Source organism: Cryptomeria japonica, chromosome 10 (assembly GCF_030272615.1).
Source record: "Cryptomeria japonica chromosome 10, Sugi_1.0, whole genome shotgun sequence".
Taxonomy (NCBI): Eukaryota; Viridiplantae; Streptophyta; class Pinopsida; order Cupressales; family Cupressaceae; genus Cryptomeria; species Cryptomeria japonica.
Window position 1 is genome coordinate 301286414 of NC_081414.1, and position 27358 is coordinate 301313771.

Consider the following 27358-nt stretch of genomic DNA (forward strand, 5'->3'; position numbering starts at 1 on the left):
GGCTGATAGATTAGAGAATTGGGATAAAGTTGAAGGAATGCTAAAAGACCTTGGTGAGAAGATGTCTCAAAGGAAAGTCGAGAGATCCTTAAGAATGAAATTGAGGAGATTTCAATGAGAAGCCTAGAGATGGTCCTAAAGAATTTGGCTTCCCTACAGGCTATTGAAGAGGAGATCGACCGTAGGAAAGCCAAGTGTAAGAGACATGCTATATCCCCCTCTACTTCGATGGAATCCCCTATCTCTATGGTTAAAGATACTCCAAATTCTAGTACTCTGAATTCTGCTAAGGACTCTAACAAAAAAATCACATTCTGATAAATTTTTAGGACTGTAAAGATTGTCAAGAGGGTAACGCCTCCACCCAGTAGACCATTTATTCCTATCTTTGGTGGTTCCTTACTATTTTTTGGTGTTTTGTCTCTTGCTAGGTGTGCATTTCTCATGCACCCTAGGTGGCACTTTTTTTCTCCAGATATGTAATGGTACAAGCCTAACTCACTTTTAATTAACCAGATCATTAAAATCTTAAAATCTTATTTAATTATATCAATCAAAAAAACTTTAAAATCCAATTATTGAATAAAATTAAAAAAATAAAGACTTCAAAAAATTGAAGTACAATACTCCACACTCCACCAAACAACAACAATATTGTATTACTAATTGATACAATAACAACGTGAATTATGATCAAAGTAGATAGCATTTACACCCTTCACTTTCTAGGTCTGTTTTTAACAAAATAGCTTTAACACATCACTTTTTTTTATTTTATACGAGATTGTTGAACTAGTAAGAATGTCTTGTAACAACATGGTTGACATAACCTATGTGGAAGTACGACACAAGGGACAACTTTATCAAGATAAAAGATCATTAAAATCTTAAAATCTTATTTAATTATATCAATCGAAAAAACTTTAAAATCCAATTATTGAATAAAATTAAAAAAATAAAAACTTCAAAAAATTGAAGTATCCACACTCCACCAAACAACAACAATATTGTATTACTAATTGATACAATAACAACATGAATTATGATCAAAGTAGATAGCATTTACACCCTTCACTTTCTAGGTCCGTTTTTAACAAAATAGCTTTAACACATCACTTTTTTTTATTTTATAGGAGATTCTTTTCTAGGTCCGTTTTTAACAAAATAGCTTTAACACATCACTTTTTTTTATTTTATAGGAGACTGCTGAACTAGTAAGAATGTCTTCTAACAACATGGTTGACATAACCTATGTGGAAGTACGACACAAGGGACGACTTTATCAAGATAAAAGAATAGCTTTTTGCAGGATAAGGAGCCAAGTGAAACAAAACAATCGCTCCAGAAAGCAAGTCATTCATTTGGCTGTCGCTTCATAGCTGTGACAAATAGATTAAAGTTATTCCATGAGGAGCCCCCGTCCTTGACTGCATCCCTAGCAATTATCTTCAATTTTTTCGCTTCCTCTCTGATCTCCAGGCCTTGTTCCGATTCCTGCAAAATCTCCACACCTTTCACAATTTCCCCCTGCTTTATAATTCCTTGGCTATTCGCATTTAATGGCAGACCCAATTTCCACACATCTACAACATACGCGCGGTTAAGAAATTGGTCTGCAAAGTAAGGCCAACAAAGCATGGGCACGCCCATGGTGATGCTTTCCTGCACAGAGTTCCATCCACAGTGAGTTACAAAACAGGCTATGGAAGGATGAGATAACACCTCTAACTGTGGCGCCCACGAAACTATGCAACCTCTATCTCTCACTTGCTCCAAGAAACCAACAGGTAAATTAGCTTCGCTTCCTTTCATCAGATCGGAGCGCACAACCCACAGAAATGGTCTCTGGGTGGCCTCCAATCCCAGAGCAAGCTCTTCCACTTGCTTTTCACTTAGAATTCCAGTACTTCCAAAGGATATGTAGATCACAGAGTGGGCAACTGTTTATCTAGCCATTGTAAGCAATCTGTGTCAGTCTTTCTGAAACTTGGAAGAACCTTCGTGCTTGTCCTGCTATCGATCAGAAACTCAGGAGGAATTAGAGGACCTATTGGATAAACGCCCACTTCTTTGGACAACGTTTCGACTACTGGAGCTTCAATCTCTATGAAAGAATTGAAGAGGACCCATTTGATGTCCTTGATTTCTTCTCCCATGCGAATCCCTTTCCGGAACATGTATTCGCCTGCCCACAACCACGGAAGATCTCCAGAATGGAGCGCCGGCATGCAGGGAAGATATTTTGTTTTTTTATCTTCTTTTGGAATTCCTTCACATAAAACCCACAAAGATGAAAGAGGATTTTAAATATCGTTTGCATCATGAAATAAAAGGTAAAATCGATTGGAAGAGTATGATTATATGTTACCATCAGAATGAAGGATGCCAAGCGAGACCAGATGGGCACTAAAGTAGCGAATGGCGAAGAGTAAAACAAGAGCAGTGTGAAAAGCGGCGAGGGGAAGTTCATGGAGCGTGGCTACCGCCTGTAAGCCAAAGCACATCCAGACGTCTGCAATTATACAGGTGACCTTGTTTTCTTCTTCCCTGGCGTTTATTTCCTGAATCACTTTATCAATTACTGAAGGCCCCATGCCCTTTATTAACGACTCGATTCTATTTTCAATGCCTTCCAGACTATCCAATGGCGGGAATTCGAAGGGAACAGATATCATTCGGATGTTATCAAAGAAGGAATTTAGAGTGTTGGCTTTGAGTATGCGGTTATGAGTGCTGTCAGAGTTGAGGAAAGTGACGAGGAATCCATGGGAGACGAGCTTCCAGGCGAGCTGCATCATGGGATTAATGTGACCCTGTGCAGGAAGAGGAATGAGAAGAGCGTGGGGAGCCATAGCTTAGCTCTGTAGCCTTCTCCAGAGCGACACAGATCTATTATTCTTCTCAGCAAAGAAGACAAAGTAGAATGGATAACTAACGAGTTTTTCTTGTGGATGATAAAAGATCTTCATTATAAAAAATATAATGGATGAAGCATCATTTTGAGAAGGGACCCATGCCTGAAAACTTTTGTCTCTTAGTCGATATCATATAGCGATTGTACTTATCTAGCTTTCTGACTCTGCGTTAGTCATGGCCACATCCACCATAAAACACTGTGCTCAATAATGTTTAACTAAGCGTTTTTGGGTGCAACGGTTGTCCGATAGGTTTTGCTAAGTTCCGTGGAAGGAATTTATAAACAAAAAATCCAACAAATTCACCTGAAATAACTAAAACAATCATCTTCTTTCAGGAATACAAATCCAAAAAATAGACATACAATTTCAGAATATAACTCTTTGGAGAATATAACTCGTCAACAGTTGCTCTGAGTTGATTCAGATCAAGCACCAAAATGTAATAGAGCTGAAATTTGCTCTTTGTGCTGGCTGTAATTCAAAGTCATACAATCAGTATAAATCTATCTTACGAATCAAAAGATGGTAATGATGATAAGCCCATTTTCTGTTCTCATCAATGGAATTCTATGCAAGTTACAATTTGTAGGGATTCATTAGAAGATTGAACACACAAATCAGAGAAAAACTTTCATTGGAACAATTAGAAATTAGAATATAAGATGAGAGATATGGACTGTTTGTAGCCTCAAATGAAATCCTAGAAATGCTGGGACCATTTGCAAACATATTAGAAGAGTTAATTCTGCAGTTAAACAATTAATTTAACCAATTAAAAGCATCTTCTTTCAGCATCAATCATCATCAAATTTGTTTGAGTCTTTGCTTTGCTTTGATGCGTCAACAATTTGATGTTTACAAATTTGGCAGTTAACAGCAATCTGATGTTCATACCAAATGAAGGCAGCCAAATACAGTATGAGATCAGATCAAAAAGTATTACCTGCTATGATCTGGAACTGTTACTATATATATTGACTGATTTCTTTTGCTGTGTAACTCATCCTATCTTCGCATTAGCCCAGCACAAATAGGGCGTGTAGACTCTATAGCCATTTGCATGAAAAAAAGTGAAGGTATGGGCGGGGCACGCGAGTGCTGCTCTATAATTCATGCAAAACGTGGCAGTACAGTCAAGGCACGTGGTCTGTTTTGCAGGTGAAAAGTGGAAGCAAAGTCAAGGCATGTGAGCTCATTCAATGCCCCTTCATAACAACACTTCTCCTCTAGAAGAGATGGATTACTTGTAAGATGGTGCTATGGATAGATATGGCAATCCAAAGATTCATTACATCAAAAAGAATTGTAAGGGTTATGCTGATAGTAAGATATAGACTAATTATTTGAGATGAAGAGGTGGTTGTCACAATATTATTAGAGGTGTAACTAGTCAAAAAAATACCATTTGCATATGTTATTAGACAAAATTACAAATCCTTTAAACTCAATTTGCAAACTTTAAGATATCTAATTCTTCATTCCCTCAAAATCTTGTAATATGTATTTGACATCAATCAATTCCAATTTAGATTGTAAATTCAATGAACTGATATCTTTTTCTTTTTTTTAAGGTGGCCATAATTCTACTAACATAATAGTAATGAGTCACTTATATATTAACATTATGCTTCTCATAGCACCATATACATTCTACTTGTTTCAACCATAAAATCATTAACATATTACTACCACTCTCAAGAGAACACTAATAGTATTAACATTGATATTGTTGCTTGATCTAACTATGTAGTTAATATTCATGATTGAATATTAGTATTATTATTCATCAACCTTAATACAATAACCATATTAAAGCTCTTTTTGTGACATTAATAGTGTCATTTGATCTAATCATTATGACCACAATAATTTTAAAATTAATTTAGTAGCATTAACATTATATTTAGATTCCAAATATATTATTTGATAATGACATCCATGTTAGAGGTCATTGATAGTACTAATGTTATTACCTTGAGTCTGATATTTACATTCACCAACTCTTGTAACATTGCAATATTATTATTATATGCCATAACATGATAATATTATTTATTTTAATCATAAAATTATTAATATCATTTGTGTTTTATAACAATAACATCAATGTTCATTCCAATCATGATATTGCGAAGTAACATTAATGTTTTTAAAAATCACAATAATATCACTATCTATTACATTACTAATTATAATTGTAACTATTACCCATATTATTGTTAATGACATAACTTAGTTAGTTGGAACAATTACCATTACTGACACTCCTAGAATAACCCTAATTCTACTAATTGTGCCACATGTATGTGTATACCCAATGCCTTGTGTGGATACTCGATCTAAGCCGCCCATTAGGGTGGGGAAATCAATGGCTCAAGAAATAAAACATAAAATAGTCTAGACATGATTGGCAATTCTATCCTCAAATATCAGGTTTATGTATCTGCAAAGTAGTCTCTCAACCCAAATGAAAATGAATTATCAGGAGCATCATTTTCACCATTGGGTTCATTTCCCTCAATAGATGATTATGAAATGACCACAAACAAGACAAGTGACAAGTGTGCAGATTCTTGCTAATACCAATAATTCATTTGATTTCAAAACTAACCTAGCTGTAGAGCACCCACCTTTTTTATGACAACGGAGGGAAACGTCAGGCATAAGATGTGAGGAGATTCCGATGTAAGTTCCCAACATAACAAGCCTATCGGCTAATAAGGGAGAATTTTATAGTTCAACGTAGAATGATGGTTGTGTATCACACTAGGAAAAGTTTTTATATATAGATTTAGGATTTAATTTAATATTTTATTACTTTTTGGTTTAAAATATGTTTAATCTAATTTTTATTAGTTTGTGATTATTTTTTTCAATAGGATTGTAGGTATAATCACATTCTTTGTGTTTCTGAATTTTAAAATCGAGGGTTAGCAAATTTGAAATATAATCATTATTTATCAATATACGTATCAAAATTTGAATTTTTATGTGTAGAGTTGTGTATATAAAGATGTCATCTTGACACACTTTGTGCATCATCTTATAATAAAATAACAAAACATTAAAAGAATGAAGAGCTTTTTCCTTTAAATTGTGTGAATTATTCATCACTTATGATCTACTATCTCTATTGCAGCTTCCTCTCCAATGTGGATTGCTTTCATTTCTACGACAATTCAATCCTCTTGTATAGGATGCATTCCTTCTCATAGCCATCTTTCAACTCTTTTCTTTCTACATTATAATCTTCAATTTATTCCTCTTCTTCTAGGTAACACAAATCAACACCTCCATCAAAATTGGCTTTATCCCATTCATTTATTTATGCTCTTGGAAGATCTCATTCAAATATTTTTTATCCATTACTATTTTTTCAAACTATTCAAGGGATTTAATCTTTCCTACTCTAACGGTTCCACTCATTATTTAATCCTTGACTCAATGAATTTCCTGTCTAATAATGGCTCTTGCCCACAAGGTGAATAATTGTTCTCACCATTCTTTTTCACCTTCTTATAACTCTTCAACACCTTTGCTATAGATTTATCCTTCTTTTCTTGCTCATGGTTCCATAAATCACATTCCTCCACTAGACACCATAACTCTTTCAACTCAATCTCTAACTTTTGTAACTCCTTTTTTATTGTTCCTTTGTTAGCTTCTTTCTCTTCCTTTGTCTTACTCTTCCTTCCAATTTGGTTATCTTCTTTTTCACATCATGATATCATTCCATATTTGACTTTACAGCCAAAGTTCAAGCACACGGCTACACTTCCTCCTTGCTTCTTCTAAACTCTCACTTTTAGAACAAAGTGGTTCATCACAACACAACATAATTCATTTAGATCAATGATACATATTTCTCACAAAAATTACATCTCCCTTGTTCTTCTTAAACATTAAATTTATGGTTTCTCTCGACATGGGATGTCTTCTAAGTTGTAGCAGCAACTTCGACACTCATGGGCCTCCTCTAAATTTATAATTAGTAATTTCTTCATTACTACATAGGCTAGTTGCATTTTGCAGTGTTCTACTTTGTTATGTTTTTTCTCCTTCCCCAACTATGTGGTTTTCCTCGAACTCCTCTAGCTCTTAACAACCTTATGCATTCTCACATCACAAGAAACATTGAAGACCTTAAATTTCATGCCATAGAGCATGTTGAGAATAGAAATCTTTGTAGATGAACTTGAAATGTAAATCTCAAACCAATGTCAAAGATGACACAATGAGCTACTACCTAATGCCAAAACCTATGTATTATGTCCTCCTTAATGGAATGCACAAATCTACTAACATTCCTCTTTCACAACCAATCTTTCATCATTTTCATAAACTGTGCAAATTGCCCTAATACCAAACTGATCCAAACACCCACCTTAGCACAAACCTCCAAATATGACTTTTCCAATACACACAAACATAAATTTAAGAAGCATTAAAGATTCTTTATTAATCACAACAAACAACTACAAAAGGAAACAAATAGATAATGTTATCCAAAAGGGTTAATTAACTATGAATAAGAGAACTTAGAAAATAGCAAGAAAAATACAAGAGAAATATTTCTATTAACCAAGAAAATATTTTTCATACCTCAAAGCTCAATTCTTCTATCATCATCCTTCCCCCACGTTACAAATCTCTAGCCTAAATATCTCCTCTCATTACTCTCAAAGACACTTACTCTTAATCAAGCTCTAACTCTCTAATTATAGAATCAATGTTGCCACAATTTCTAATAGTCTAACCCACTAAAATCTTCTACTGAACATAGTAAAAACAATTAAAAGAATCTCCTCCTAAAAATTTAGTTGCTGATCAGCTCCTGAGTTTTAGGAGTCCATTTACATCACTTTTAAATCCAGTTACTATATTTTTTTATTTTACAATATATGAATAGTTTATTACATTATAATTTTATGAATTTAATATATGAATAGTTTATCATTGAATTAACATTTTAGTTTATATCATCAATGTCCATATACAAAACTCAATCCAATAAAACCAAAAACACATTTGTATTATCAATTAATACACCCTTCACTATCTACATGAAGAGTTTAGCAAAATTAAAACATGGTTAAGGTCTATTTTTAGCAAAATAGTTGTTAACACAACATTGTTTTGATTTTACCACAAGTTGCCAAACGAGAAAGAACGTTTTGTGACAGCATGGATGACCTACCTTATGTGGAAGTTGGACACGAGACAAAATGAAACAAAACATATCCCTTTCTCCGGGATAACAAAAGAAGTGAAACTAAATAATGGCTCCAAAAAGAAAATCATTCATTCAGTTGTCGCTTCATGGCGGTAACAAATAGATTAAAATTATTCGATGAGGATCCCCCGTCCTTGACTGCATCCCTAGCAATTATCTTCAATTTTCTAGCTCCCTCTCTTATTTCAAGGCCTTGTTCCGATTCCAGCAAAATCTCTACGCCTTTTACAAACTCTTCCTGCTCTATCATTCCTTGGCTATTCGCATTCAATGGCAGACCCAATTTCCACACATCCACAACATACGTGCGGTTAAGAAACTGGTCTGCAAAATAAGGCCAACAAAGCATGGGCACGCCCATGGTGATGCTTTCCTGCACAGAGTTCCATCCACAGTGAGTCACAAAACAGGCTATGGAAGGATGAGATAACACCTCTAACTGTGGCGCCCACGAAACTATGCAACCTCTATCTCTCACTGGATCCAAGAAACCAGCAGGTAAAACAGCTTGGCTTCCTTTCATTAGATCGGAGCGCACAACCCACAGAAATGGTCTCCGTGTGGCCTCTACTCCCAGAGCGAGCTCTTCCAATTGTTTTTCACTCAGAACTGCCAAACTTCCAAAAGATATGTAGATCACAGAGTGTGCACACTGTTTATCTAACCACTGTAAGCATCCTTTATCATTTTTCCAGAAGCTTGGAAGAACCTTCGTGGTCGTCCTGCTATGGAGAAACTCGGGAGGAATTAGAGGGCCTATTGGATAAACGCCCACTTCTTTAGACAACGTTTCGACAACTGGAGCTTCAATCTCTAAGAAAGAATTGAAGAGGACCCATTTGATGGGCTTGATTTCTTCTCCCATGCGAATCCCTTTCCGGAACATGTATTCGCCTGCCCACAACCACGGAAGATCTCCAGAATGCAGCGCCGGCATGGAGGGGAGATATTTGGTTTTTTTATCTTCCTTTGGAATTCCTTCACATAAAACCCACAAAGATGAAAGAGGTTTTTAAATGTCGTTTCCATCATAAAAATAAATGCTAAAATCGATTGAAAGAGTATTATTGTATGTTACCATCAGAATGAAGGATGCCAAGCGAGAGCAGATGGGCACTAAAGTAGCGAATGGCGAAGAGTGAAACAAGAGCTGTGTGAAAAGCGGCGAGGGGAAGTTCATGGAGCGTGGCTACCGCCTGTAAGCCAAAGCACATCCAGACGTCTGCAATTATACAGGTGACCTTGTTTTCTTCTTCCCTGGCGTTTATTTCCTGAATGACTCTATCAATTACAGAAGGCCCCATGTCGTTTGCCAACGCCTCAATTCCATTTTCAATTCCTTCCGGAGTATCCATTAGGGGGATTTCAACGGGAACGGATATCATTTGGATGTTATCATGAATGAAGGAATTTGGAGTGTTGGCTGTGAGTATGCGGTTATGATTGGTGTCGGAGTTGAGGAAAGTGAGGAGGAATCCATGGGAGACGAGCTTCCAGGCGAGCTGCATCATGGGATTAACGTGACCCTGTGCAGGAAGAGGAATGAGAAGAGCGTGGGGAGCCATAGCTTAGTTCTGTATCCCTCTCCAGACCGACACAAATCTATTATTCTTCTCAGCAAAGAAGCCAAAATAGAATGGATAACTTAGAAGTTTTTTTTGTGGATGACAGAAAATCTTCATTATAAAAAATATAATGGATTAAACATCATTTTGAGAAGGGACCCATGTGCCTGAAAACTTGTTTTTTAAAACTTTGCCTCTTGGTATTGTTAAAGGGAATAGCCAAACCCACTATTTGATGTTGCAATAGAATAAATTCGAGGTGCTTTCCAAGTTACTATATCCTTTGCTATGTATAGATATGGCAATCGGAATATTTGAATGAAAAAAGACAGATAAATAAGAAATAATTTTATGGTTCACCTTAGAATGATAGTTGTGATAAAATACCAGAGTAGAAAAGTGGATATATATAGTTTTATGTTTATTTAATTTATTTTAGTTATTTTGATATATCTATTGATTCGAGATTTATTTTAATATTTTGTCATTTTTTATTTAAAATATGTTTAGTCTAATTTTTAATAAATTGTGATTATTTTTTTTAGGATTGTAGGCATAATCACATCTTTTAAGTTTCTAAATTTTAAATAATCAAGGTTAACAATTTTTAGATATGATCATTATTTATCAATGTAGGTATCGAAATTTTGAATTTATACATATAGAGTTGTGTAAGTAAAGATGTCATCCTAAGACACTTGTGCATCATCACATAAGAGAATAACAAAACATCAAAAGGACAAAGAACACTTCTCTTTTTTGCATGGATTAGCCATCACTTTTGATTTATAATTAACATTAGTGATCAATAATAATCATCCATCAACAATCATCAAAGATAAAACTAAATAATATTTCTAACACAATCTTTCATCAATTTGCATCAAGCATTAATATAGATTCAATGGCTAGCTCAACAACATACATTATCACATCATATCAATTTCACTGCCACTCTATAACTTTTTATCATTGTTAACTTAGTTTCAAGACTCAACCAATGTGCAAGTAAGTCTTAAACAAACCTTATATAGAAATCCCAATGTTGTTCCTTATTGCCACTTTTTTCTTTCTTTCTTTATATATTGTTGCATAAATAGAAGTTGTGAATGCTTGAAAATAATGATTATGTGTTAAAAATAAATAAAATTAAAAATGGACAGGTTGTACCTGTAAATAAGAATTGTTACACAATGTATCCCAAACACATAATTTAGCTATGATTTAATTTATTTCTTCTCTCTAATCTAGAATCTAATTTTAGATCTTAAATATGAGCATTCTATCATAGCATTACATCAATTAAATTTTAAATTATATTGATATATTTCAATTCAATTTCAAATTTTTTTTAATTTCAATCTTAGTCCACTTTAGTTGACTTATATACCTTGAATATATTGACTTTTTTAAAAAACATTTCACTAAACACTAACTAAAATTTATTATGTAGATCTTTTGGTAGAGAATAACTTTAATTCAATTAAATATATTGTATCAATCATAAAATGATAGTGATACATAAATTGTATAATAGTCTAGAGAAGATAAATTGAGTATAATTTAGAACCATAGATAAATTGAAGAGATATTTTTAAAAGATGGTAGAGCACAACTTGATAATCAAATCGAGAAATTATTAACAAAATTGTAAAACATAGAAATAATGCATCAATTTTTTTTAGATAATAATTTGTTACATTGTAACGGCTTTTTAAAGCCTTGGTTTTTCCTATAAAAACTACCTATAGGAATAAATTCTCAAAAACTAACCAACCTAATTTTATTAATTATTTAAGCCAACCAAGAATATGTAATATTCTCCTGCATCTCCCCCCCCCCCCCCCCCCCGCCTCCCCCTCACATTAATCTCAACAAAGGATAAAACATTCAATGGGTTGATCACAACAACCCTTCTGGAGACTTTGACCAAGCACCTTAACCTATCCTCCTTGCTCACCCAAAAAATACCAAACTAATCTCATTGATTGAAATCTTTTTTATTGTAGAACTTGCAACCATTTGCACAACATGAGAGAATATTAAGTGTTTCCAACCTTCTTGCACAATGAGTCACCTTTCCTCCAAAAGTTCAAATCTCTTCCAAGTGTGTCTAATGTCTCCTCTAGTGCAACCAATGATAAAACAACTCTCCTTTAAGAGTCTACATCTCCTTCAATTATGTCGAATCCCTCCTCCAATGTTGTGGAAACAATACCTTCTCCAATGTACAAAACACCAACCAAATGTGAATATGCCAAGTGAACCCACAAGAAAATCTAACCCCCTTGGTCCTTGAAAGGATAAAAATAATGCAATCCCCAATTTTCTTTACGGGCACAAATGAGAAAAGGATGTGCTTCTCATGCATGGATCACCACTGAGTGAGAAGTAAGCTCGACATGATAATAAATCTCCTTCCTTTATTTTCGCCAACCTCCAATGATATCTTGTTATTCTTTATTCATTTGATATCTTATTTGACTCTAAAATAAAACAAACATGTGAATCTTCAAAAACATAAATGACTCCAAGAATACAAACAACATTTGATATATGTGTGTTCATAATTACTATATTTTTTATTCTATAATATATGAATGATTTATTACATTTTAATTTGATGAACCTAATATTACTACATCTTGTAGGATGATGCTTTCAACATTAAAATCTTAAAATTTAATTTATTAGTTTTAATTATAAAAATAAAAAAATCTAATTACCAAATAAAACAAAAAATTAAAATTTCTCCATATCTTATCATTGAATTATAATTTTATTTTATATATTAATAGACCTATACAAAATGAAGAGTAATTAATATTATATACATGAAGAGTAATTAATATTTTATATTTTTATTTTATACATTTATATTAGTAATTAATACACCCTTCACTATCTACATGAAGAGTTTAGCAAAATGAAACCATGGTCAAGGTCTATTTTTAGCAAAATACCGTTTAACACAACATTGTTTTGATTTTACAACAGGTTGCTGAACAAGAAAGAACATTTTGTAACAGCATGGATGACATAACCTATGTGGAAAGTAGGACACAAGACGCAATGAAACAAAACAGATCCCTTTCTGCAGGATAACGAAAGAAATGAAACAAAGCAAGTCATTCATTCGGTTGTCGCTTCATGGCAGTGACAAATAGATTAAAGTTATTCGATGAGGAGCCCCCGTCCTTGACTGCATCCCTAGCAATTATCTTCAATTTTTTCGCTTCCTCTCTGATCTCCAGGCCTTGTTCCGATTCCAGCAAAATCTCCACACTTTTCACAAATTTCCCCTGCTCTATAATTCCTTGGCTATTCGCATTGAATGATAGACCCAATTTCCACACGTCCACAACATACGTGCGGTTAAGAAATTGGTCTGAAAAATGAGGCCAACAAAGCATGGGCACGCCCATGGTGATGCTTTCCTGTACAGAGTTCCATCCACAGTGAGTCACAAAACAGGCTATGGAAGGATGAGATAACACCTCTAACTGTGGCACCCACGAAACTAAGCAACCTCTATCTCTCACGCGCTCCAAGAAACCAGCAGGTAAAATAGCTTTGCTTCCTTTCATTAGATCGGAGCGCACAACCCACAAAAATGGTCTCCGTGTGGCCTCCACTCCCAGAGCAAGCTCTTCCAATTGCTTTTCGCTCAGACCTGCCAAACTTCCAAAAGATATGTAAATCACAGAGTGTGCACACTGTTTATCTAATCACTGTAAGCAATCTGTGTCATTCTTCCAGAAGCTTGGAAGGACATTCGTGCTTGTCCTGCTATGGAGAAACTCAGGAGGAATTAGAGGACCTATTGGATAAACGCCCACTTCTTTCGACAACGTTTCCACTACTGGAGCTTCAATCTCTAAGAAAGAATTGAAGAGGACCCATTTGATGGCCTTGATTTCTTCTCCCATGCGAATCCCTTTCCGAAACATGTATTCGCCTGCCCACAACCACGGAAGATCTCCAGAATGCAGCGCCGGCATGCAGGGAAGATATTTCATTTTTTTATCTTCCTTTGCAATTCCTTCACATAAAACCCACAAAGATGAAAGATGTTTTGAAATGTCATTTGCATCATCGAATTATAACTAAAATCGATTGGAAGAGTATGATTATATGTTACCATTAGAATGAAGGATGCCAAGCGAGACCAGATGGGCACTAAAGTAGCGCATGGCGAAGAGTGAAACAGGAGAAGTGTGAAAAGCGGCGAGGGGAAGTTTATGGAGCGTGGCTACTGGTTGCAAGCCAAAGCACATCCAGACGTCTGCAATTATACAGGTGACCTTGTTTTCTTCTTCCCTGGTGTTTATTTCCTTAATGACTCTATCAATTACAGAAGGCCCCATGTCCTTTGCCAACGCCTCAATTCCATTTTCATTAATGCCTTTCAGAGTATCAATAGGCGGGATTTCAACGGGAACGGATATCATTCGGATGTTATCAAAGAAGGAATTTGGAGTGAGTATGCGGTTATGATTGCTGTCGGAGTTGAGGAAAGTGACGAAGAATCCATGAGAGACGAGCTTCCAGGCGAGCTGCATCATGGGGTTAACGTAACCCTGTGCAGGAAGAGGAATGAGAAGAGCGTGGGGAGCCATAGCTTAGCTCTGTAGCCCTCTCTAGAGCGACACAGATCTATTATTCTTCTCAGCAAACAAGCCAAAATATAATGGTTAAGTAAAATAACTTTGTGAATGATAGAAAATCTTCATTATAAAAAATATAGTGGATGAAACATCATTTTTGAGGAGGACCCATGCCTGAAAACTTTTGCCTCTTAGTTTATATCGTATAGTTCGATCGCACTAGTCTAGTTTTTCGACTCTTCCTTAAAGACATAGTGAATATTGCGTTACGCATGATCACATCCGCCATAAAACACTCTCTGCAATAACGTTTGAACATTGTGATAACCAGCTGCAGCGGCCCCACCGAGTTCAGCTATATATTAGTTTTCTTAAACTTTGCCTCTATGTACTGTTAAAGGGCATAGCCTAGCCAATCTTTAATGTTGCACAATAAATTCGACGTGTTTTCCAAGTTTCTATAGATATGGCAATCGGAATATTTGAATGCAAAAGACAGAAAGATTTGAGAATTTTATACTAATATAATATCACAGATAAATGTATATAGTTTTATGTTTAATTATTTAATTTATTCTAGTTATTTTGATACATCTATTGATTTGAGATTCAATTGAATATTTTGTTTCTTTTATTTAAAATATATTTAATCTAATTTTTATTAACTTATGATTGTAGACATAATCACATCTTTTATGTTTCTAAATTTCAAATAATCAAGGCTAACTATTTTTAGATATGTTTATTATCTATCAACATGGGTATCAAAATTTTGATATATATATATATATATATATATATATATATATATATATATATATATATATATATATATATATATATATATATATATACAGAGAGAGAGAGATGTGTATAAAGATGTCATCCTAAGACACTTGTGCATCATCACATAATGGAATAACAAAACATCAAAAGGGCAAAAAACACATTCATCTTTTTGCATGAATTAGTCATCAATTGTGATTTATAATTAACATTAGCAATCAATAATAATCATCTATCAACAATCAACAATTGACATTAATCATCAAAATAACACTAAATAACTTATCTAACACAATCCCTCATCAATTTGCATCAAGCTTTAATAAAGTTCAATAGCTAGCTCAACAACATACATTATCACATCACATCAATTCCATTGTCATTATTAACTTAGACTTAACTAATATTGAAGGAAGTCTTAAAAAACAATCCTTATATAGAAAGCCCAATGATGCTCCTTAGTGTCATGCCTTTTTTTCTTTCTTTATATATCATTATACAAATAAGATTTGTAAGTGCTTGAAATTAGTTATTATTCTTATATTAAAATCATGAACAAATATGTATATGGTTGTATCTATTAATAAAATTGTTGATACAATGTATCCTAAACACATAATTTAGCTATAATTTATATCTTCTCTCTAATCTAGAATGTAATTTTAGATCTTAGATATGAGTATTCTATCACAGCATCACATCAATTGAAATTAAAAGTGTATTTATATATTTTAATTTTTATACAAATCATTTTTAATTTCAATCTTAGTCAACTTTAGTTGACTCACATACCTAGAATATATTGATTTTATTATTAAACATTTCACTAAACATTATTATAAAGGTCTTTTAGTAGAGAATAACTTGAACTCAATAAAGGATGCTAAGTGAATCATCAAATAATACATAGAATGTATAATGATCAGATAATTACTGGGTCAATTATAAAATAATACATAGATTTAATAATAATTGAATAATTCAAACTTTTTAAAGATTGCCTTAATTTCTTTAGTATATTTAAAACATACTAATATGGAATAATGTATACCCTATATTATATATAGAGAAGATAAATTAAGGAGATATTGTTAAAAATGGTAGAGAAATTTGATAAAAGCCATTATTACAAAAATTATAAAACATAGAAACAATGTACCAATTGTTTTTAGATAATAATTTGTTACATTGTCATGGCTTTCTATAGCCTTATTTGTTCCTATGAAAACTACCTATGGGAATAACTTCCAAAAAACTAACTAACCCAATTATATTAATTTTAATCAAACCAAGAATAATGTAACATTCTCCGACATTCCCCCACTTATTATATTAATCCAAATAAAGGATGCGACATTGCATGGGTTGATCATAGCGACCCTTATAGAGACTTTGATGAAGCACCTTCACCAATCCTCCTCACTCACCTAGGAAACATCAAACTGACCTCATCAATGCATCTCCTGAATGTATAACCTACAACCATCTACACAAGACGAGAGAGGATTAAGTGACCAACTTCCTTACACAATGAGACACCTTTCCCCAGAAATTGCACATCTTCTCCAAGTTTGTCTAATGCCTGCTCTAGTGTTGCACATGAGATAACAACTCTCCTCCAAGAACCTACATCTCCTTTGAGTGCATCAAATCTCTCCTCTAGTGTTGTCAAAACACTCTCTCCTTTGATGTACAAAACACCAACCAAACATGAATACACCAAGTGAACCCACAAGAAAAGCCTAAACCACCTTGTTCTTTCAAGGGACAAAAATATTGTCAAGCCCCCTCTTTTGTTTAGGGACACAAATGAGAAAATAATGTGTTTCTTGTGCATGAATCACCCTCAAGTGAGAAGCTATCTTGGGATGATAAAACGTCACGTGCCTCCATTTTCTCCAACCTCCAATCATATCTAGTTACACTCTATTCATTTAATGTCTTATTTGGCTCCTCAATAGCACAAGGATGTGAATCTTCAAAACATAAATGGCTCCAAGAATACAAAGAACATTTGATATGTGTACTCATAATTAAAAGAAAAGAGTAGGTATCAAATTCAAATGACCTTCCATTGAAATCTCTATAAATTCTTCCCCTTCAAACGTAGCATTAAAGGAAATACTACACTCTTTCAAAACCCAATTAACACAAAAAGCAATTATTACAAACCATCTTTTCCATGAATAACAATATTTTTACTCCCAATAATTTCTCTAAAAATTTGGAGAATAAATTTATAAATTATATGATTAAACAATACCTCTACACTCCTTTTTCACCATCTGAGATTGAGGAATGGATCATGGAATGCTAGGAAATTAAATTGGATTAAATTTGAACCTTCCAATTCACCTCTAATTTTAATAGATTCTTTAACATTCCCTTATAAAAGTCCTCTAGAATTCATGTTTAATCAAATTATAAAATGACTTAAGTAGCTATTATTTGGAACAACAATCAAAACCTATAAAATGACCTCCAACAACTAGAATGTTTCTTCTATTACTAGCACTATTTTGGCAAAGTGTTTCCTTTTATATGCTTTTATCATCACACTTTTTCTTCTACTTCATTCAATAAGTATTGCCAAACATTTACAATCTTCAAACTCGTCTTACATGTTTGGGACTGTGCTCTAATATTATGGACCCAAAATGCTACCCCAATGTGAAACCTTCAAATTTTCCTCTCCATGTGTGGATTTAATATTCATCTTAAATAGCACAATATCTCATATGGAGAGGCATGGGTTTGGCATTACACATGTTAAGTGCATTTCCCTCAATCTAAACAATTTAGATGCCCAACATACTAGATTCTACATTCCAACATCGAGCACAATTGTAGTAGCTAGCAACCTTTACCATGGTTTTACACCCTTTTAACTCCTTCTATGCAACCTTAATAAACTTCATTTATACCACAAATGTCCCTCTCAATTACTTCCTCAAGCTCATCTAATGCTCATAATGATCAAGGACTGAACAACATTAAGGATTACGTTGAAGATGAGGCCCTAGATGTTGAAGGAGAACCTAAGGAGCAACATGTTTGGCAAAGGATCACTAAGGAGATGGAAGACCTTAGTGTGAGAGTTGAGAACTTGGAGACACCTCAGAATTGTCTGGGGTGTGAAATAAATAGGAACTAGATATGGAAGCTAGAGGGCAATATACAAGACTTAATAAAGATATGTCAATTCCTTATGCAAAATTGTGTTATGCAAGTTGTGACTATTTCTAAGAGAATTTAGAAGAGAAAGAAATGATAGGCTTAAATGATGTTGGAAGGTCAAAGGCACAAAATAACTGCAACTTTCTCTTTTAGGAGAAGGATGTAAAGATATTTTAGATGGTTGGGGCTATTTTGTTTAGTGCTCCTATATTTTCTTTAGTTGTTCTTAGTTCTAGATCCTCTGCTGCTTTATTTTGGTTGTGGCTCTTGCTCTTTAGACTGGTATGTTTATATATTCTCATGGTTATTTGGTTAAAACTCTTTTATTATGGGGCTTTCTCTCCAAGCCTATTTTTTGGTTGAATGGTTTTTTAAGTGTTGAATTGTATGGGTTGGGGTCCTTCCCCCCTTTACTTCACAAAAATATTGGCCTTATTTCTTAATTAAAAATATTGGTTTTAGTTAGAGGTGCATAACTCATATGGGAAGATTAATAAGTCAAATTATATATTTTGATTTATAAATCAAGGATACAACAAAACAAATAAACATGGAATAGGAGTAAGACCACACAACATAAAGTCAAAATAAGATTTGAAGGAAACAAAACACTTCATAATAATCATAAAATAATCATTATTAAATAGAAGAACATAAAGGGACAAGAGTAGTACACACTTTAAGATCATATTACACCAAGAAAGAAAATCCTTTAAGTATTGTCATTGAATGGGCAGTTTCATGAAATTTTCATCCAATACTTAGAAATAGAAAGGACTTTATCTACATTGACCATCAATAATATAAGGGCCTAAACAAAAGGCACCAAAATTTATATGTTTTCTTTTAAGAGAAAATGTCCCAAAAACTCGTTTCTTTGTTTTCTTTTAAGAGAAAATATCTCAAAAAAGTCATTATTATTTCTATATAACACTAAACATAATAATAAAACATGTAAAAAAAAAAACATGTAACTATTCCATATTAACTCTAGAAGGAGAATTTTATAGAAATTTATTTACAAAAAATTGAATATGATTATAGCATATAAACAACACTTTAGAAAAGGAATAATGACAGAGAGAGAACAAAAGTTGACACAAGAAAAATTCTCACTTGTCTTCCCCCCAACCCCTCCCCCCCCCCAAAAAAAAAAACATGCACACACACACACACACACACTCACAAAAATTTAGTAGGATTATAGTGAGATAGGTTTGAACCTATCCGGCTTTAATTAATCATAAAAACAATTTAGAAGGGGAATAATAACAGAGATAGAATAGAAGTTGGCACAAGAGAAAGAATCCTCACCTCTTGACCCACACACCGACAAACACAGTCGCACACACCTCAAGAAAAGTTTTTGAAGTAAAGCTAGGCTCGAAAGAACTCCCAATATACTATTCAATAACAAACAATGATTACAATACATTCCCTAACAACAAAGAAATCAATAATATCCAACCTTTAAAAAAATTAATAAAATAATATTAATGAATCCAACATTATATTATTAAAAAAAAATAAAATTATACTCTCTAACATTCTATATAAAAAACTCAATTCAGCAATGATACCCAAAACATATCGAGATCATTAATTGATACAGTAACAACATCAACTATGATGAAATTGCACGGCGTTAACATCCTTCATGAAGAGTTAGCAAAATGAAAGCATACTTACTAATTAAAGTCCATTTTTAACACAACATTTTTTTGGTTCGACATAACCTATGTTGAAGTTGGAGACGAGAAGTCCTGCTCAGGATAAAAGCATTCCTTTCTGCAGGATAAACGAGCTAAGTAAAACAAAGCAATCGCTCCAGAAAGCAAGTCATTCATTTGGTTGTCTCTTCATGGCAGTCACAAAATTCCTTTCAATTTTCTCGCTTCCTCTCTAATCTCAAGGCCTTGTTACGATTCCAATAAAATCTCTACACCTTTCAAAAATTCTTCCTTCTCTAGAATTCCTTGGCTATTCGCATCCAACGGCAAACCCAACTTCCACACATCCACAACATACGTTCGGTTAATAAACTGGTCTGCAAAATAAGGCCAACAAAGCATAGGCACGCCCATGGTGATGCTTTCCTGCACAGAGTTCCACCCACAGTGACTCACAAAACAGGCTAAGGAAGGATGAGATAAACTGTGGCGCCCAGGAAACTATGCAACCTCTATCTCTCACTCGCTCCAAGAAACCAGCAGGTAAAACAGCTTCGCTTCCTTTCATCAAATCGGAGCGCACAACCCACAGAAATGGTCTCTCTGTGGCCTCCAATCCCAGCACAAGCTCTTCCACTTGCTTTTCACTCATAATTCCAGTACTTCCAAAGGATATGTAGATCACAGAGTGGGTACACTGTTTATCTAGCCATTGTAAGCATTCAGTCTCATGTTTCCGTAAGCTTGGCAGGACCTTCGTGCTCGCCGTACTATGGAGAAAATCAAGAGGAATTAGAGGGCCTATTGGATACACGCCCACTTCTTTGGACAACGTTTCGACTACTGGAGCTTCGATCTCTAAGAAAGAATTGAAGAGGATCCATTTAATGTGCTTGATTTCTTGTGCCATGCGAGTACCTTTCCGAAAAAAGTATTCGCCTCCCCACAACCACGGAAGATCTCCAGAACGCAGCGGCGGCATGGAGGGAAGATATTTTGTTTTCTGATCTTGCTTTGGAATTCCTTCACAACAAAATCCACAAGGATGGAAAAGCTATTCAAATGTTGTTTGAATCATAAAAGAAAAACTAAAATCAATTGAAAGTGGATGATTATATTTTACCATCGGAAGAAACGACACCAAGTGAGACCATATTGGTAATGAAGTAGTGAATGGCGAAGATTGAAATGGGAGTAGTGTGGAAAACGGCGAGGGGAACTTTGTGAATCGTGGCTAGCGGGTGTAAACCAAAGGACATCCAGGCGTCTGCAATTATACAGGTGAGCTTGTTTTCTTCTTCCCTGGCATTTATTTCCTGAATTACTCTATCAATAACAGAAGGCCCCATGCACTTTTCCACTGCGTCCATGCCATTTCCAACGCCTTCCAGAGTATCCATAACTGGGAATTCAAAGGGAACGGATATCATTCGGATGTTATCATGTAAAGAATTTGGAGCGTTGGCTTTGAGTATGCTGTTATGATTACTGTCAGAGTTGAGGAAAGTGAGGAGGAATCCATGGGAGACGAGCTTCCAGGCAAGTTGCATCATAGGATTAATGTGACCCTGTGCAGGAAAAGGAATGAGAAGCGCGTGAGGAACCATTGCTGAGCTTAGTTGTACACCTGACTCGAGAGAAACACAGATGTAATATTCTTGTTAGCAAAGAAGCCAAAATATAATAGGTAAAACATCGTTTTGCGAAGAGATCCTCGCCTGATAACTTTTGTCTCTTAGACCATATCGTTTAGCGACTTTTCGCATCTAGCCTTTCGACTGTCTCGTAGCATGCATAGTGATTATTGCATTATGCCGATCAAGTTTTATCTTTACGATAAAACGTTTCCTATGTATAGACATGGCAATCAAAATGATTGAATATATATATATATATATATATATAAAATATGAGTTAGATACTTTAATATATAATTTTAATATTTTTTAATTATTTAAATATATTTCTTAACTCAAGATTAATTTAATATTTTGTGGTGTCTATATTTTTTCTTCAAAATATGTTTAGTCTGATTTTTAATAGCATTTGATTATGTTTTTAATAGGATTGCACAAGTCACAAGTCACATTTCGTATGTTTTTAAATTATAAATTACCAATCTTAATAATTCTAAGATATGATTATTATGTTGTATTTATTAATTCGTTCTTTAATCTAATATTTTGTCATGTTTAGTTTCTTTGTTCAAAATATGTCTAGTCTAATTTCTAATAACATGTGATTATGTTTTTTATGAGATTGTACACACAATTACATCTCTTATGTTTTTTTAAAAAAATTAACCTTAATTATTCTAAAATGCAATTAAATATTATCAATAGTTTGAATTCATACGCATAGAATTCAAAACATTAAATATGAAGTTCTATTTCAAATGCTTGTGAAATAATTTGAATGAAAAAGTTGCTAACTTAAAGAATGAATTAACTAATGGAGAAGATATGAAAGGATAATTATGGATCAAGTTTAGTTTGTGTAAATAGATAATTAACTCATTTTACTTAAATAACAAACTATAATTTAATTAAATGATTAATTTTAATAGATAATTACTGATAATAGAAAATTAATAATAGTGGATTATTAATAATAATAGATCATTAATGATAATACTTAATTAATGATATGATTATAATTAATAAATAAACAATACAATAATAAGGAGAATTCTTTTAGTGTATGTTGCATTTTGCCCTTCATTAAGATGATATTTGAAGTGACACTATTTTAAAGAAAATAAAAGTAATTAAGAAGTAAAACATAGAAGTGATGTACAAAGCAATGATATGCCTCACTTGAGTAGGAAAAAAAATGACAATTTAGTTTGTGGAATGATTGATGCCTCCTCGAGATCTTATCCATTCAAAAATTATATGAGTGATTTCTTGAAATAAGAGATGTGAAAAATATGTCAAATGAAATTTCAAAAATGATGGAAGAAAATTAAAACTAAGAGATAGATGCAATAAATATAATATGGTGATTAGTTGTGATGATTTGAGGAGAACAGCCTTCATTTTATATAGCAATGTATATCAAACCAAGATGATATGTAGCTAATGCATGGACAATAAAAAGGAAAGGTCATTTGGGACATGGAAGACCATGTTGTTGTTGTGATGGTATATTGTACGGACCACGATAAATGAAAATAAATAAAAATACAAAATATCAGGTAACCAAGCATGCACTACAATGCAAAGACAAGCATCATCTTTCCCCTAGTCAAGATGATAAAAAATTGATTAATTGATAATAATGATAATGTTATTGATGTGGGAAGGATAAGTCCAAAAATAATGTGAGGATTATGTTATTAATTTTGAGAACAATATGAGGACTGGGTTAATAGATTGCATGGATAAGGATTGTTGCATTTCTATGGACTACTTTTGAGATTTTATAGAATGTGGAGATTTTAGGATAGGTGGATTGAAAAGTTTGAGGAGTTTTGAGAAATATTTGAATTGCTTAGGATTGGAAGCTTGGAACTTGTCATGATACCATTACATATTTGACTTTACAACCAACTTAATCATCTCTTCCACTTCATGATACCATTCAATATTTGAATTTACAACCAAAGTTCAAGTATATAGATACACCTTGCTTCATATCAACTCTCACTTCTACCATAAGGCAGTTCATCACAACACTACATTATTCATTTAGATAGGTGATAAACATTTCTCATAAAATTTGCATCTCCCTTGTTCTTCTTAAACATTGATTTTATGGTTTCTCTTGACATGCGATGTCTTCTAAATTGTGACAAAAACTTTGACACTTAGGGGCCTCGTCTAAATATGTAAATAGTCATTTTTCCCTTACTCCATAGGCTAATTACATTTTTCAAGGTTCTACTCTATTTATTTTTTCTCCTTCCCCATCCATTTGGCTATACTCAAACTCCTTTAACTCTATACAACTTTATGGGTTCTTATGTCACCAGAGATATTCAAGACCTTAAATTTCAAGTAATGGAGACTATTGAGAACAACAACCTCTATAGATAAACTTGAAATATAAAGCTTAAACCAATGACAAAGATTACATAATGAGTTGCTACCCAAGGCCAAAACCCATATATATCCTCCTCCATGGACTGAACAAAGATGCTAACATTCCTCTTTCAGAACCAATCTTTCATCATTTTCATAAATTTTGCATTCTATGTATAAAAAATAAAGGGATGGCTTCACAAGAAATGGAGAAACATAGAGAAAAGAACTGCTATATATAACAATGCCTCACATGCTCAAGATAAATTTGCTCTGATATCAAACTAATACAAACACCTAGCTCAGCACAAACTTCTAAATCTGACTTTTACAATACACAAAGACAAAAAATTGAGAAACATTCAAGATTCTTTATTATTACTCACAAAAAACAACTATAGAAGGAAATAGATAGATAATGTTATTAACAAGGGTTAATTGAGTACAAATAAGAGCACTTAGAAAATAGCAAAGAGAATACACAAGATATATTTCCATTAACCGAGAAAATATTTTCATCACTCAAAAGCCCAATTCTCCTATCTTCCTCCTTCCCTCAAGTTACAAATCTGCAACCTAATATATCCTTCCATTTCTCTCAAAGACAATTACTCCTCATTAGACTCTAACTCTCTATTTTTAGAATCCATGTTGTCGTGGTACCTAACAGTCTAACTCACTAAAATCTACTACTAAACATAATCAAAAAAACTAAATGTGTGCTGGCAGTCAGCTCCTGAGTTTAAAGAGTCATTTGCATCACTTTTAAATCTAATTACTATATTTTTTTTATTTTACAACATATGAATGATTTATTGCATTATAATTTGATGAATCTAATATTGCTACAACTTATAAGATTATGCTTTCAACATTAAAGTTTTAACATTTAATTTATTACTGATATTAAATAAATTGAAAATCGAATTACTGAATAAAATTGAAATTTAAAGTTTCACCATGCCTTATCATTGAATTATATTATTTATAAAATAAAAACATTTTATTTTATACCATCTATATCTATATACAATAGTCAATCCAACAACAATATTAAAACACAATTGTATTATTAATTAATACACCCTGCACTATCTACCTGAAGAGTTTAGCAAAATGAAAACATGGTGAAGTTCTATTTCTAATAAAATAGACTTTAACACAACATTGTTTAGATTTTACAACAGGTTGCTGAACAAGAAAGAGCGTTTTTGGAACAACATGGATAACATAACCTATTATGTGGAAGTAGGACACGAGACAAAATGAAACAAAACAGGGTCCCTCTCTGCACGATAATGAAAGACCTGAAACAAAACAATGGCTCCAAAAAGCAAGTCATTCATTCGGTTGTCACTTCATGGTGGTGACAAATAGATTAAAATTATTCCATGAGGAGCCCCTGTCCTTGACTGAATCCCTAGCAATTATCTTCAATTTTCTAGCTTCCTCTCTTATTTCAAGGCCTTGTTCCGATTCCAGCAAAATCTCTAAGCCTTTTACAAACTCTCCCTTCTCTATAATTCCTTCGCTATTCGCATTTAATGGTAAACCCAATTTCCACACATCAATAACATACGTGCGGTTAAGAAACTGGTCTGCAAAATAAGGCCAACAAAGCATGGGCACGCCAATGGTGATGCTTTCCTGCACAGAGTTCCATCCACAGTGAGTCACAAAACAGGCTATGGAAGGATGAGATAACACCTCTAACTGTGGGGCCCACGAAACTATGCAACCCCTATCTCTCACGCTCCAAGAAATCTGCAGGTAAAATAGCTTCGCTTCCTTTCATCAGATCGGGGCGCAAAACCCACAGAAATGGTCTCCGGCTTGCGTCCATTCCCATAGCAAGCTCTTCCACTTGCTTTTCACTCAGAACTGTAATACTTCCAAAAGATATGTATATCACAGAGTGGGCACAGTGTTTATCTAACCACTGTAAACATTCTGTGTCATTTTTCCAGAAGCTTGGGAGGACCTTCGTGCTTGTCCTGCTATGGAGAAACTTGGGAGGAATTAGAGGACCTATTGGATACACTCCCACTTCTTTGGACAACGTTTCGACTAATGGAACTTCGATCTCTAAGAATGAATTGAAGAGGACCCATTTGATGTGTTTGACTTCCTCTGCCATACGAATCCCTTTTCTAAACATGTATTCGCCTGCCCACAACCACGGAAGATCTCCCGAATGCAGCGCCGACATGGAGGAATGAAATTTTACTGTTTTATCTTTCTTTGGAGTTCCTTCAACACAAAACCCACAAAGATGAAAAAAGTTTTAATTTGTCATTTACATCATGAAATAGAAACTAAAATAGATTGAAAGTGTATTATTATATGTTACCATCCGAAGCAAGGATGCCAAGCGAGACCAGACTGGGACTAAAGTAGTAGATGGCGAAAAATGAAGCGAGAGCAGTGTGGAAAGCGGCGAGGGGAATTTTATGGAGCGTAGCCACCGACTGTAAGCCAAAGCACATCCAGGCGTCTGCAATTATACAGGTGAGCTTGTTTTCTTCATTTCTGGCATTTATTTCCCGAACTACTCTATCAATTACAGAAGGCCCCATGTCCTTTCCCAACGCCTCCATGCCATTTGCAATGCCTTCCAGAGTATCCATAATAGGGAATTCAAAGGGAACGGATATCATTCGGATGTTATCATGCAAAGAATTTGGAGTGTTGGCTTTGAGTATGCGGTTATGATTGCTGTCAGAGTTGAGGAAAGTGACAAGGAATCCATGAGAGACGAGCTTCCAGGCGAGCTGCATCATGGGATTAATGTGACCCTGTAAAGGAAAAGCAACGAGAAGAGCGTGAGGAACCATGGCTGAGCTGAGCTCTACACCCCTCTCCAGAACAGCAAAGATGTAATAATCTTCTTAGCCAAAATATAATGGATGAAACATCATTTTGAGAAGGTACCCACGCCTGAAAACTTTTGTCTCTTACTCGATATCATATAGCTGTTGCATATATCGAACATTCCGCTTTTACCTTACCAGCATATTAAATACCTACAGTGTTCGAATGGACTTCACTGATTTTTTTGTTTAACGTTATGTATACAATATATGTCAAAACTTATAATAAGTCTGCTAAAAAAATATTATTGTTGTAATTGGAGTATAATACTGTAAATTGAGTTGGCATTAATGTTAAAAGGAAAAGAATTTTATTGAAACATGAGATGGAGCAGGTATATCTGTAGGCCGGCATTATTAAAAAATAATTGGATTTTGTCATCGATTGAATTTGATGATCTTTCCTAGATTCTGTATTCTTTATTGTATTAAATCATAGGCGAGTAACGATAAATTGTTTATATTTTATAATTAGAACATATAATCCCAACATTAGAGTTTATGAATGCT

General features: G+C 33.9%; 3 protein-coding genes and 1 pseudogene across 3 annotated transcripts; all 4 read right to left on the reverse strand.

Annotated features, from left to right (window-relative positions):
- Positions 1-1068: 1068 nt before the first annotated feature.
- On the reverse strand, positions 1069-3938 carry LOC131859670 (UDP-glycosyltransferase 83A1-like; annotated as a pseudogene).
- Positions 3939-8144: 4206 nt separating this feature from the next.
- On the reverse strand, positions 8145-9796 carry LOC131048227 (UDP-glycosyltransferase 83A1). Its single transcript, XM_057982118.2, has 2 exons — positions 9230-9796; positions 8145-9129 (listed from the first exon to the last, which is right to left on the reverse strand). The coding sequence occupies exons 1-2, from the start codon at positions 9714-9716 to the stop codon at positions 8216-8218; spliced, it is 1401 nt and encodes a 466-aa protein (XP_057838101.2). The 5' UTR covers positions 9717-9796; the 3' UTR covers positions 8145-8215.
- A 2911-nt stretch (positions 9797-12707) lies between these two features.
- On the reverse strand, positions 12708-21563 carry LOC131048214 (UDP-glycosyltransferase 85A2-like). The gene is made up of 6 exons (XM_059212430.1): positions 21080-21563; positions 20480-20979; positions 20210-20382; positions 13858-14216; positions 13537-13758; positions 12708-13440 (listed from the first exon to the last, which is right to left on the reverse strand). The coding sequence occupies exons 1-6, from the start codon at positions 21561-21563 to the stop codon at positions 12845-12847; spliced, it is 2334 nt and encodes a 777-aa protein (XP_059068413.1). The 3' UTR covers positions 12708-12844.
- Positions 21564-25331: 3768 nt separating this feature from the next.
- On the reverse strand, positions 25332-26812 carry LOC131858938 (UDP-glycosyltransferase 83A1-like). The gene is made up of 3 exons (XM_059212431.1): positions 26329-26812; positions 25731-26228; positions 25332-25576 (listed from the first exon to the last, which is right to left on the reverse strand). The coding sequence occupies exons 1-3, from the start codon at positions 26810-26812 to the stop codon at positions 25332-25334; spliced, it is 1227 nt and encodes a 408-aa protein (XP_059068414.1).
- Between the last annotated feature and the right edge of the window lie 546 nt (positions 26813-27358).